The sequence below is a fragment of the Heptranchias perlo genome, chromosome 1 (genome assembly GCF_035084215.1).
Source record: "Heptranchias perlo isolate sHepPer1 chromosome 1, sHepPer1.hap1, whole genome shotgun sequence".
Lineage (NCBI taxonomy): Eukaryota > Metazoa > Chordata > Chondrichthyes > Hexanchiformes > Hexanchidae > Heptranchias > Heptranchias perlo.
The window spans coordinates 48,783,572-48,796,217 of NC_090325.1; the positions used below are offsets into that span (position 1 = coordinate 48,783,572).

Consider the following 12,646-nt stretch of genomic DNA (forward strand, 5'->3'; position numbering starts at 1 on the left):
TTTAAAATTTCCTTTCCCCAATTTAAATTATGGTCCTGTGGGTTAACGCTCAGATTAATTTGATGTGATATTCTGGTTCACCGTATCTTTGTACATTTTAAAATAATTGCATCACTTTTGAGTGAATGGTATCCCAGCCATCACCCTAAACATTCACTTCCTTCACCACTGGCGCAGTGTGTACCATCTACAGGATGCACTGTAGCAACTCGCCAAGGATTCTTCGACAGCACCTCCCAAACCCGCGACCTCTACCACCTAGAAGGACAAGGTCAGCAGGCACATGGGAACAACACCACCTGCACGTTCCCCTCCAAGTCACACACCATCCCGACTTGGAAATATATCACCGTTCCTTCATGGTTGCTGGCTCAAAATCCTAGAACTCTCTAACAGCACACGGACTGTAGGCAGCTCACCACCACCTTCTCAAGGGCAATAAATGCTGGCCTCACCAATGATGCCCACAACCCATGAACGAATTTAAAAAGTTAGTTGATTGAACTATGGGAACTAGGGTGCTATTGGTCAAAAAGCTAGTGCAGACCAAAGATACAAGAAACACAACAAAAATAAACTTGGCCATATTTGTGCCCACTCCCAGGGCAACTTGGGACTCAAGTCTCCACTCCTGGGTTGACTCTGGACCCAGCCTTCCCGTTTCCAGGTTACAGGTCACACTCCCGAGCCAGAGTGTCTTTAATCTTACCCCTCAGCTCATCTCCTTGGAATGAGTTTTGCTTTTTTGTAAGTGCATTTTTTTTTTAAATGACATTTTTAGTGGACTTAAGGAAGGTAAAGTTTGATAGATAGTCCTCACCACCCCTGTCTTTACTGCAGTGCTTTTAGAACACAGAGAAACCATGCCCACCCAATAAAGTTGTTTTCAAAGTAAAGAGTATCAGAAGGAAACTTGCCTCAAAGAGGAGGGAATCATTTATGTGACCAGGTAATGGAAACATTTAGGTACACAAATAAAGACACCAATTTAAAAGAAATCCTATGGCTATGGCCACCAACTTGTCTAATTTTGTTTCCAGACTATAATCTATATATTACTCATTAAATTTGTAGATTGAGGTAAAACTGGACTACAGCCAGTAATAAATCAGTGCAGCTGTTTAAAAGAAAGTGAATCTAGAAACAAAATATGAAAGGTAGCCTCTAAAGAACCATAAGTCTGCCATAAGTAACCAAAGACAAGAGCTGATTTGTCCATGAAGCATAGCCATGATATGGTTAATAACTGCAAACTGTTTGACTGTCTCTTCACCTTCCAGCCAGACCCCTGGGGCTGCAGGCTATTGGAACAAAGCAGTCTGCATTAAAGCAAGTCTATGTTATGACTGACTTAAATTAAGGCAGTTTTGTCTGCCAATAATTCCAGAAACTTTGCTGTAAGCGTCAAAATTTCCATGAGTGGACATCAGAGTTTTTGCATGAGCTGAAGTTTACAAAAGGGTGGAGGATTTTGTGGGGGTGTGGGGGCACGCTGGCCAGCAGAGCTTTGAAGTAATCGAGTCAGGAGGATGACAAAGACATTGATAAGGGTTTCATGGACGGGCTGTGGTAGGGGCAGAGGCAGGTCATGGTAGAGGTAGAAGTAGATAGTTTTTGTAATAATTTCCTTTACTACAGTTACCTTTAACAATTGTTCCATATCCTCTGCTATACCTACAGTCTCATTTCCACTATTTGTAAAAAAAATATACTATTTAATATTACCACCATACCATTATCCTCCACAATTAGACTCCCTCCTTCATCCTTGAACGGTCCTACCCTCTCGAACTACTTTTACTTTTTATGCACTTAGGAAAGACCCATTTCTTTTGATAATTATCTGCAACCTTCTTTCACATTCCCATTCCACCTCTCCACTTTCTACATTCACGATTGTTTATTTTTTTTTTAAATCACTAATTTTATCACATACCTCCCAAGTTTTTAGAATTGTTTTAGTCCATTTATCCGCAAGTCCCATTTGACTTGATGCACCCCCTCTTTTGCCTGAAAGGAATACACTTTGGATTCTAGAAATGATTTGTTCTCCATGTACTATGGGAATATAAAAGAGTTGGATAAAATACAAAGTGAAATAAACTGCACCAGCAACAAAAATTCCACACACGATTGTACCGCTCAGAGCTTTTATTAGGTTGTGTTGGGGTTAAAAGGAAATTAAACTAAAATATTCACCATACCAACTCAGGGTATTAACAGAACTGTTGCATCGAATGTTATACTGGAAGTGAAGATCTTCAAAATTACCAGCTCTGGTTACCATAGGCAAGAAGGGAAAGAAACCAAATAAATGTATATGGTTCTACATACTGGAGCCTGTGCATTTTGAAATATTAAATAAATACCTTCAAAGATAAATACACAGTTCTTACCAGGACAATGAATTTTTTAAAAAAAACATAATTTCTGCTTATGAACAGATTTCTTTGCAAATCATCCACAATCAGGTGGAGAGCTTAAAATTAAAGACTGTCCAAGTTTGATATGGATACAAAATTAATGATAGTCATATTAGAAAAAGTTATGCACAGAATCTGGATTTCTACAATGTTTTTCCCCTTTTTCCTGGGTCCCTCCATAAACTCGTTAAAACAAAAAGGAACCCCATTTTCAATACTGCAAAACACTGTCCATTTATAAAGCCCACAGAGCTCAAACAAATATGCATTGTTGCTGATGGAGAAATTATTAATCTTCCCCTACGAAGAAAGGCTTCAAGTGCAGAAACCACATCTAGGCTCTACTATTACATACACAAATACATACATAAATATATTACATACAACAGCAAATCAAAAGCAGGCAACTGTCACATTTAAAGGTAAGTTAAGATTTTCTTTTTCCCCCCAACATAGACATTTGGCCAACCAGTTTTCTTCCTGCTCCTTTCACAAACAGTGGGCAACAAGAATGGGTATCAACTTTCAGTTTAATTCCCCCAGTATGGAGAGCTGCCATAGTTGGGTTTGTTAACCTGAGACTTCTGTGGTATGCTGCTCTGCTGATTGCGCTGTCCAGAACCACCCTGCAAGTCAAAATGCACCAATTAGAAAAATGACCACATTCACCTGACGAAGGAGGAAGCCTCCGAAAGCTTGTGATTTTCAAATAAAATTGTTGGACTATAACTTGGTGTTGTAAGATTGTTTACACTTGTTAAAATGTGCAGTCAAAATCTGTTAATTTGATCCTTTGGGATCATAATTTAATTCATTCAAGTAACATTGATTGTCTCAATTTTCCTTCTCTTTCTTCTCCCCCCCCCCCCCCCCCCCCTAACACAAGGCACCATTTTCTGCTGGGTATCATTCCACAGGCACTGCCAATCAATTTCCTTGACCAAGTGGCCATTTTTAAGGCAAGATGAGTCTAGGTAGCGGGGTTCAACAATCCATTTAAACGTAGAGGGAAGCACAACCACATCCAATCCTATTCTCACTTGACACCCATAATTTACAGCAGATGTAAGCTATTAGCACGCAGAAAGAATCCCAGCCAAGTTTCCCCCTCTCTAGCCCAGGGTCACCAAGACCAACTGAAGAGTTCCAATTGCTGCTCCAGCCATAAATCAGCCAATACAACAGAAACCAAGAATCAAACAAGTAAGAAGTGGAGAAGGATCTGGAAGAAATAACATAAGCCTGAAGATAAAATGCGAAACATTCAAGGATTTCCTGACATTCACCTGACGAAGGAGGAAGCCTCCGAAAGCTTGTGATTTTTAAATAAAATTGTTGGACTATAACCTGGTGTTGTAAGATTGTTTACATCTGAAGATAAAAGAAATGGGAGATGAGCGGAACGGTCAGATTAAGTATGGAATAAGGGTGACAAACAAACAGTCAGGGAACAGATACAGTTATAGAACACAAGTATAAAACGGTGAAAAAGGAATGGTTAATATAAGCATATTAAATTGCCTGTACAGCAATATGCACAGCATCTTGTAACAACGGGGGAACTGGAGGCAATAATTCATAACAAGGAGCCAGATGTAGTAGGGATAACTGAAACATAGCTACATAAAGAGCAGGACTGGCAGTCAGATATTGCAGGATATAACGTATTTAGAAAGGATAGGAAGGAGGAGGGTTGAGGTGGCTGTACTAATTAGAGATGACAATGGCAGTAGAAAAAAGGGACATAATTAACATTAAGATAGAAACAGAATCCATATGTACTGAGATAAAAGATAAGAAGGAATCGATCACACTAAGTGGGGTATTCCACAGACCATCTAATAATGGAAGGGAAGTGGAATAGAGAAAGAAATATATAAGCAAATCTATGAGTAAAAGAATAATCATGAGATTTCAACTACCCCCAAATAAACTGGAAATAGGTAGGGAAAGGAGTTTTTACAGTATGAACAGAACTCCTTTTCGCACCCAACATGTAAGAAGCATAAGCAGAGAGGAATCACTGCTGGATCTAGTAATGGGAAATGAACCAGAACAGATGAGAAGTAAGTGTAGGGCAACATCAAGGCAATAGCGATAACATAAGGTTTAAAATAATGATTTTTTATTTATGCCTTTCTCAAAGACCAAAGTAATAGATTGGGAAAAAAGCCAATTTTGAGAGGATAAGAAATGAACGAGGGAAGGTAAACTAGAAAAAAAAGTTGACAGACAGAGATAGAAGAACAGCGGGAAATATTCAAAAAGGTGATCAAGTGTGTTCAGGAGAAATATATTCCACTAACAAATAAAAGGACAAACTAGCCAATAATGAAACACCATGGATGAATAAAGAGATAAGGGTAAAATTGAAACTAAAGAAAATGGCATACTCTAGTACATATCAATAAAGAGGATGACAAAAGGGAATATGAAGAGGTTAGGAAAGAAGTCAAAAAAATCAGGAAAGCAAAGAGGAACTACAAAATTAAATCATTGTAGAATATTTACTATTTTTACATTCCTTAATCACAAATAAAAGAAAAATCACGAAAGGGCCACTAAGGGATGCACAAGATAAACTCACAGGTAATGACAGTGAAATGGCAGAAATACTTGTGACCACTCCAGTTTTTGCAAAGACCACTTTCATTGTTAAACAGCAGTCTATCCACAGCTTAATTTTCAGTTCTGTAAGAAGTACACTTAGAATCTAATTATGGAATTTTTTTAAAAATTCGTTCATGGGATGTGGGCGTCACTGGCGAGGCCGGCATTTATTGCCCATCCCTAATTGCCCTCGAGAAGGTGGTGGTGAGCCGCCTTCTTGAACCGCTGCAGTCCGTGTGGTGAAGGTTCTCCCACAATGCTGTTAAGAAGGGAGTTCCAGGATTTTGACCCAGCGACGATGAAGGAACGGTGATATATTTCCAAGTCGGGATGGTGTGTGACTTGGAGGGGAACGTGCAGGTGGTGTTGTTCCCATGTTCCTGCTGCTCTTGTCCTTCTAGGTGGTAGAGGTCACGGGTTTGGGAGGTGCTGTCGAAGAAGCCTTGGCAAGTTGCTGCAGTGCATCCTGTGGATGGTACACACTGCAGCCACAGTGCGCCGGTGGTGAAGGGAGTGAATGTTTAGGGTGGTGGATGGGGTGCCAATCAAGCGGGATGCTTTGTCCTGGATGGTGTCGAGCTTCTTGAGTGTTGTTGGAGCTGCACTCATCCAGGCAAGTGGAGAGTATTCCATCACACTCCTGACTTGTGCCTTGTAGATGGTGAAAAGGCTTTGGGGAGTCGGGAGGTGAGTCACTCGCCGCAGAATACCCAGCCTCTGACCTGCTCTTGTAGCCACAGTATTTATGTGGCTGGTCCAGTTAAGTTTCTGGTCAATGGTGACCCCCAGGATGTTGATGGTGGGGGATTTGGCGATGGTAATGCCGTTGAATGTCAAGGGGAGGTGGTTAGACACTCTCTTGTTGGAGATGGTCATTGTCTGTCACTTTTCTGGCACGAATGTTACTTGCCACTTATGAGCCCAAGCCTGGATGTTGTCCAGGACTTGCTGCACGCGGGCTCGGACTGCTTCATTATTTGAGGGGTTGCGAATGGAACTGAACACTGTGCAATCGTCAGCGAACATCCCCTCCATCATAAGGTCAGAAATGGGAAGGTCATTGATGAAGCAGCTGTAGGTTGGGCCTAGGACACTGCCCTGAGGAACTCCTGCAGCAATGTCCTGTGGCTGAGATGATTGGCCTCCAACAACCACTGCCATCTTCCTTTGTGCTAGGTATGACTCCAGCCACTGGAGAGTTTTCCCCCCGATTCCCATTGACTTCAATTTTACTAGGGCTCCTTGGTGCCACACTCGGTCAAATGCTGCCTTGATGTCAAGGGCAGTCACTCTCACCTCACCTCTACTGCTACTGAAATCCACATTTTCAGCCAACAAATATAAAGCAGACTTTAAAAAGGCTGCTGTAAATACAATCACTATGGAAAGTGGCTGTATCTATATTAAAATGCCAAAATAGGTCAAATTAAAGCACATTTCCTGGCACACAAAAACTGAACTGGTGGGTTCTTACTTAAAGACACTTTAGAAGTTCATTATTTGTATTAAACGGCGAGAAAAAAAGTTACCACTTTATAAGTGCACATTTTTCTGAGTGGCTTTTGTGTCTTTACCTGATTATCCTGCTGCAGGTGATGATGCAGCATTTGGGAGTGAGGCTGCTGGTGAGCTGACACAATGTGTAGGAAAGGTGGAGCATACCCTGCAGCTGCACCAGGGTTTAGGGTACCTGTTCCTCCAAGTGCTGATGGCAGATTGAACGGAGGTGGTGTACCAGCATGAAATCCCTGCTTGTCAAAAGACTACAGAAAGGAAAGAAAGAGCAATTCCCAAATTCAAACTGAGGTTTTTGGCAGCTCTGACGATCAGTAACATAATAAAATTCAGTAACATGAAATGTTAATCTTGGATATTTTAAACCTTCACCTTGCACAATAAAACAATTATAAATGTGCACAAGCAAACTATCTTGCACAGTTTTGATTAAAAACTCAAAATGAGTCATGACAATGCCTGAGTGAATGTTCCTCTACACTACTTAAGGTGCTCCCAAAGCTGACTGCTTTCCCCCACTCCTTTCAAGCAGGACACAAAACGACTCCAGTATAAATACATGAGGATGACAGGCTGGCCGAGAAGGGGAGCCACCAATCCAAACTCACATAACCAACAGATGCATCAAAAATGTGAATTTGTTTAAATTTTAAAGAAATTGAGCAAATATGTTTAAATTCAAAAAGTATACACTGACACAGCCTTACATAGGACAATCTGAGCATGGATGTTTGAATTCCCACTGATTTCTAGAAGTGGAAGTTGAACCGATCAGAGCTGCTTCTGGTGCACAATAATTGGTTACTATGCAGCAGACACCATGCTCAGATTGCCCTATGCAAGGCTGCGGTGTATACTTTTTCTTTGAATTTAAAAATATTTACTCAATTTCTTTAAAACTTAAGGAAATTCAGACTGTTGATTGCCAGTCTACCATAGTAAAGGTATTAAGGTGGGGTGAAGCTGCGTCGATGGCAGCTGCAGGCATCCATCAGGCAAGCACTGCCGTTTCACAATATTGCAGTTAGCTATCAGTCTAGATGATCCTGGCCAGAATTGATATCTGCCATTTCAAAGTAAAGTGTTTCGAACATCACAACGCCTGCTAGCTCCCTAGTCTATATAACGGACGTTTGGTGTCAGATAATTGTGGAGGAGTGGAGTGTTTTTTGAAGCATAAAGTTGAGGATGTTGATCCCATGGAAGAAAGTAGAGCCAAAGAATAGGAAATTCAATCCTCCCTACTTGGACTTGGGATTCACATTTACTGGCTGTGATGAAAATCATCGACCGCAACATGTTTGTGTAGAAGTTCTTGCTCAGGGTAGCGTGAAACCAAGCAAGCTAAAACGCTACTTGGAGACCAAACATCCTACCCTCAAAAATAAACCATGAGAATTCAGTTGAAAGGACAAATGATGGTAATCGAAGAAGTTTGTTTGAAGGCCATCTCAAAGTTTTGGCAAGAATCTGCAAACTGGGGGGAGTGCTGCATATTTATGATTGAATCACCAGTTCTTCATTTCCTCGACTAGTGCTTCCAGGTTTTACTGTGCTATTTGACAGGCTTAATAAACTTGCTTTGCAATGAAAGAACTAACATTTTCATCAGGTACGTAGCAGTAGAGCTTTGCCAAAAAAACTTTTGGAGATTCACGGCCCATGCTTCATAGCAAGAGAGCTCAGCATAAAAAGTTTGGCAACCTCTGGCTTAAAGCATTCACTAATAGTATTTTAAAATGCACAATAATTTTCTTCCTAACATTTCTTTCAAAATTGCTATAATTCCAACACTTATAGTCCTGGATGGTATTAGACCTTGAAGTGCATCATTTGCATGAATTAAACCAAAATTCATTCACCTGAGTCTTGTATACTGAGCCAGTCATATCCGGTACACTGGAAATACCTGCAATACAAAACAGTTCAGCATTCATCACAGCGATGATGTGAATAGTGCACTATTCACAGCAATCCTAAAAACATGGCAAAACTGAAGCAAATACACTGAATACAATTTGTCAACAATAAAGTCAACTGCTGATAAAAACATTTGCATTTCAACAGGATAGTCCTCCTCTCCTCGGCTTGTAATGATAAACCACTGAATCACAAACCACTCTGCAAGTTCTACTATGGCTCCGTATTATATGGGAGCGCTCAACATTGCTGCATGAGGACATAATGTCAATGGATAGGAGCAGGTAAAATGATATTTATTGAGACAATGTGGATATATAATATTCTACTTCAAGCCATTAAGGGTGCTGCTGATTTCAGTTAAGCAAGCCAAGAGCCACTTGTTCCTACCATACAGTTACAACCAAGATTGGCACATCCCTGGAAGAATGCTGCTCAACAATGAACTGCCTTGCCAACTGGTCAATGCCTAGGAGAAGACAGAGAGAGTCCCTTTACGGTCAAAAAGTAACAAGGAGAGTATCCTTGAATAAACTAACCTTTTCCTTCAATTATCTTACCGTAGCCCTTTATGAAGATAGCAACTCTTACCAATGTACAATCTACAGGCAGTGAGCATCCAATGTCCAAGGGGCCATTATTAACACTGTAGGAGACTATTGGGGTCATCACAGCCTTTCCTGACCTGGTCTTCAGCTAACCTCCAAATAGCACACTCCAACAATCTCACCTGCGCACCAATCAGGAGCCTTGGGTCATTCTTCCTTTCCTTGGTCAGTAAGTGCTGAGGTCAACTATAGGCCCTCTCCTTCCCCACTGCCACCCCCATCTGAGTTTGGCTAACTCAGCACAGATGAAAAGACAAACTGTAATCTTCCTGGTCTATATGGCCCAGTACCACAGCACACCGTGCACAGTGCACCAAGCGATTAGGGTACAACAATCTTTCTACTTTATACAAATACTTGCCTCAAGCAAGGTTATTAAAAATACAAGGCACACCAATAGTTGATTCAATTAATTGGTCCTTGTGTTCACGTACTTTTAGGGCTCCCAGAATTAATTCTTCACAATTTTTTTTTAAAAAAGACTTCCATTCGTCTACTGACATGGCAACAGAATGTTAGTTTTCCAAAAACTATAATCACTGTTAAAATAGAAAATAGCCTGTCATAAATTGACTTACTGTACATCACTTCTGGCTAGGAGTGCAATGAAAAATCTGATGCACAAGCAGTTCTCTAATTAGATATGACTTAACTAAACCCACGGATGTAGAGCACACTACATAATACGGTATGTGGTAGTTTTAAGGAGCCTCACTATACTAAACAGTGCTGACCCACAGGCCTTACCTTTCCCTGGTCCAGCTGCAGCTGATTTGGTTTGTGCTTGAGTAGACCCACTATAGGCACCTTTGCTGTAATCTCCAGCTCCACCCCCTTGGTTTAAATCATCATAACCTGTCAATCAAGAACAAAGTTAGACTATAGAATCTCTACTACTGCAGCCGTCCTTTCACTCTGCCCCTCTACAATTTTCTATCCTCCTCTCCTGAAGGTGGTGCTGCAGGTACAAAGTCTATGGGTGCCAACTGCCCTCATGGGCACTATTCATGAAGCCGTCTGATGCTTCTTGTGTAGGCTATTTAACCACCTATGGCCAAGGAATCAAAATTAAGTCCATCCCAATGTTTAGTACCACACCAGATGTTGTATTAACCCACTGAACATCCAATGAACCTTTACAGCTACACATTTAGACAGTTCATAGAAAGTTAAAATCCCACAATTTAGAAAACATTTTGTAATTAGATTTAAAAATTGAAAGCTTATGAAAAACTAAAAAAATTGCATTGCTGAAATTAAGTTATACTTGTAATTCCAACTCCCACAGCTAGGAAGGGTGGGCCCATCCACAATTTCCCCATAGTTATCAATACAGCAGAATCTGTTCAATGAACAGAGACAGGGGATGACAGACTTCCTTCTCCTCTAACTAATAAGCTTCAATTCTTAGAATTTCAAACAAAATTTAAGCCAAAGATTAACTATAGAGAGATTTAAACACTGCTCATACTCTAAACTCCTAGCCAGTAGTCAATCAGGCTGACAATATACACTCAAGTTCCAATGAGCACAGACTACATTTCAGTAACAACTTGTAACTGTCAATTGGGAGATCAGATGGTGGGTTAAATAAGCATGAGTGTTTTCACAGAATGAAATCAAATCAAAAGAATTACAGCACAGGTGTTGGATCATTTAGCCCATCATTCCTATGCTGATGCTAGCTCCTTATCTGGCCCTATCTACTCTAATTCCAGTTCCCTGTATCCCTTTATATTCTTTTTCAAATACTTGTACAATTCCCTTTTAAATGGTGTTATTGTCACTTAAGTTATTAGAACAAGGAAATGCTTCACTTTAAGTCACTTAACCAGATCCCACTAAAAGACAGGAATACAATACAGTATTTGAGTACTTATTTTACTACATTGCAGAGGGAAGTACAGGACCAGAAAATACAGTGCTGTCTATGGGGCTGGTACCAAAATCTAAGACTGCTCAGGCACTCCTTCAAATATCTATCCAATTCTCCCTTAAATTTTTTTTCATACTGACTCTACGGGCAGTCCATTCCACCGTTAACCACTGCGTAAAGTAATTAAAGCTAAACTGTGCATGTCTATAGTTGAAGCTTGAGCCCATTTCTCCTGATTCTTGAGTGTATGGTAATCTCAAACACCATCAGGGTTCAACTTATTGATTCCCATAGAGACTTTCTAAAAACAAGTTCACTGAGAAAAATAGCGATGTACAGACCCACAATATTGATCCAATGGCAAAAATGTAGAAAATAAAAAACTCAAAGCTACTACAGTAGTCAAATTAAATGCAAACCTCTACATCTCATCTTGCACGTCTGAGGAGGCCATACTGTACCACAGACTTCAGAAAAGTTTTTATTTTATACTTAAGGCCTCTTCTAGTAATTTTACCCAACCCTGTCCCATTTTTTCTTCTCCTGTAGGTGCAGGTGCTTGCTGGGATATGGTTCCACAGACACCAAAAGTCCTCCAGTACAAGTGGCCATTTTTCATGAGTGAGCCTAGACAGCAAATGAGAGAAGGCCATTTCAATCATGAAGTGCATCACAGCCAAGTCCGAGAGTGCTCTCATCAGATATCCACACCTTTAGGACTAAAGGTCATTACTTCCATCCCCACTACAGGCCTTGAGCACATGGCTGATACTGCAATATGGACAAAACATTAAATCAAGCCACCGTCTCTGCCCGCTCAGGCGGGTGCAAAAGGTCCCGTGGTACTTTTTGAAGAGGAGCACCAGAGTTTCTCCTGGTGCACTGTCCAACATTTATCCTGCAACCATCACAAACAGATTATCTGGTTATTTATTTCATTGCCGTTGGTGGGATTGGATAGCAATCAAGAGTAGGAACATTGGCCTCAGAGAGCTTGGACAAGAGGGGTGGGGGGAGGAAAATCAGCCACAGTGCTCCAATTAGGAGGTCAACTAACTAAACATATCAGTGAGCTTTACACCAACATTTTATATATTGAATACCTGTCCCATAACTATGCTGTCCATAGCCAGCCGTCTGCTGAAAAGGTGCCGAAGCTGTATTCATATTCACTCCATGTTTAGCAGATGCTGGAGGTACCTATATGAGCATTTAAAACATTGAGTGGATTAAATTAGAAAACAAAATTAAGAGCTTGTCAACAATACTGCAAGTGTTAATGAAAATGGGAAATGCTTGGCAATCGGTACATTGGAACACTTTTTGTGTTGGGACAAAATAACTTTAGGCTCAATGAGTCTTTAGGGAACAACCCTAACCCCCATCACCATATTCCTCAATCCCTCTTCTCTCCAGAAATATATCAGTCTCTTGACCTTATATTATCCACTTCAATAACTTATTTCACAACTGTATTACCCTTTACAAATGAAGTTAGGAGTAATAAGGACAGTAGAGCAGAAAGATGTGTCTCCTGGTATTTGACCACCACCATAATGAATAATTAGTCTGGATCAATGTTATCAATACCCTAGCTTGAGAACTTCAGTTAGATCATGACAGTCTCCACCATTCCAAAGAAACCAAGCCCAGCTGTAGTTAATGAACCTTTCTGAGTAAATGATCACTATTCA

The 12,646-nt window shown here is 40.5% G+C and overlaps 1 protein-coding gene across 9 annotated transcripts in view; it reads right to left on the reverse strand.

The window, feature by feature from the left end:
* Positions 1-2,133: 2,133 nt before the first annotated feature.
* ubap2a (ubiquitin associated protein 2a) overlaps positions 2,134-12,646 on the reverse strand; it is a 100,617-nt gene continuing 90,104 nt past the window's right edge. For 8 of the 9 annotated variants that reach the window (XM_067984705.1, XM_067984663.1, XM_067984672.1 and 5 more), the window contains 5 exons: positions 12,056-12,152; positions 9,824-9,931; positions 8,411-8,457; positions 6,608-6,796; positions 2,134-3,049 (listed from right to left, as the gene is read on the reverse strand). In XM_067984705.1, the coding sequence (XP_067840806.1) occupies positions 2,954-3,049; positions 6,608-6,796; positions 8,411-8,457; positions 9,824-9,931; positions 12,056-12,152 (537 nt within the window). In that variant the 3' untranslated portion in view covers positions 2,134-2,953. The remainder of the gene's footprint in view (positions 3,050-6,607; positions 6,797-8,410; positions 8,458-9,823; positions 9,932-12,055; positions 12,153-12,646) is intronic. The other variant, XM_067984682.1, reaches the window with a different exon arrangement.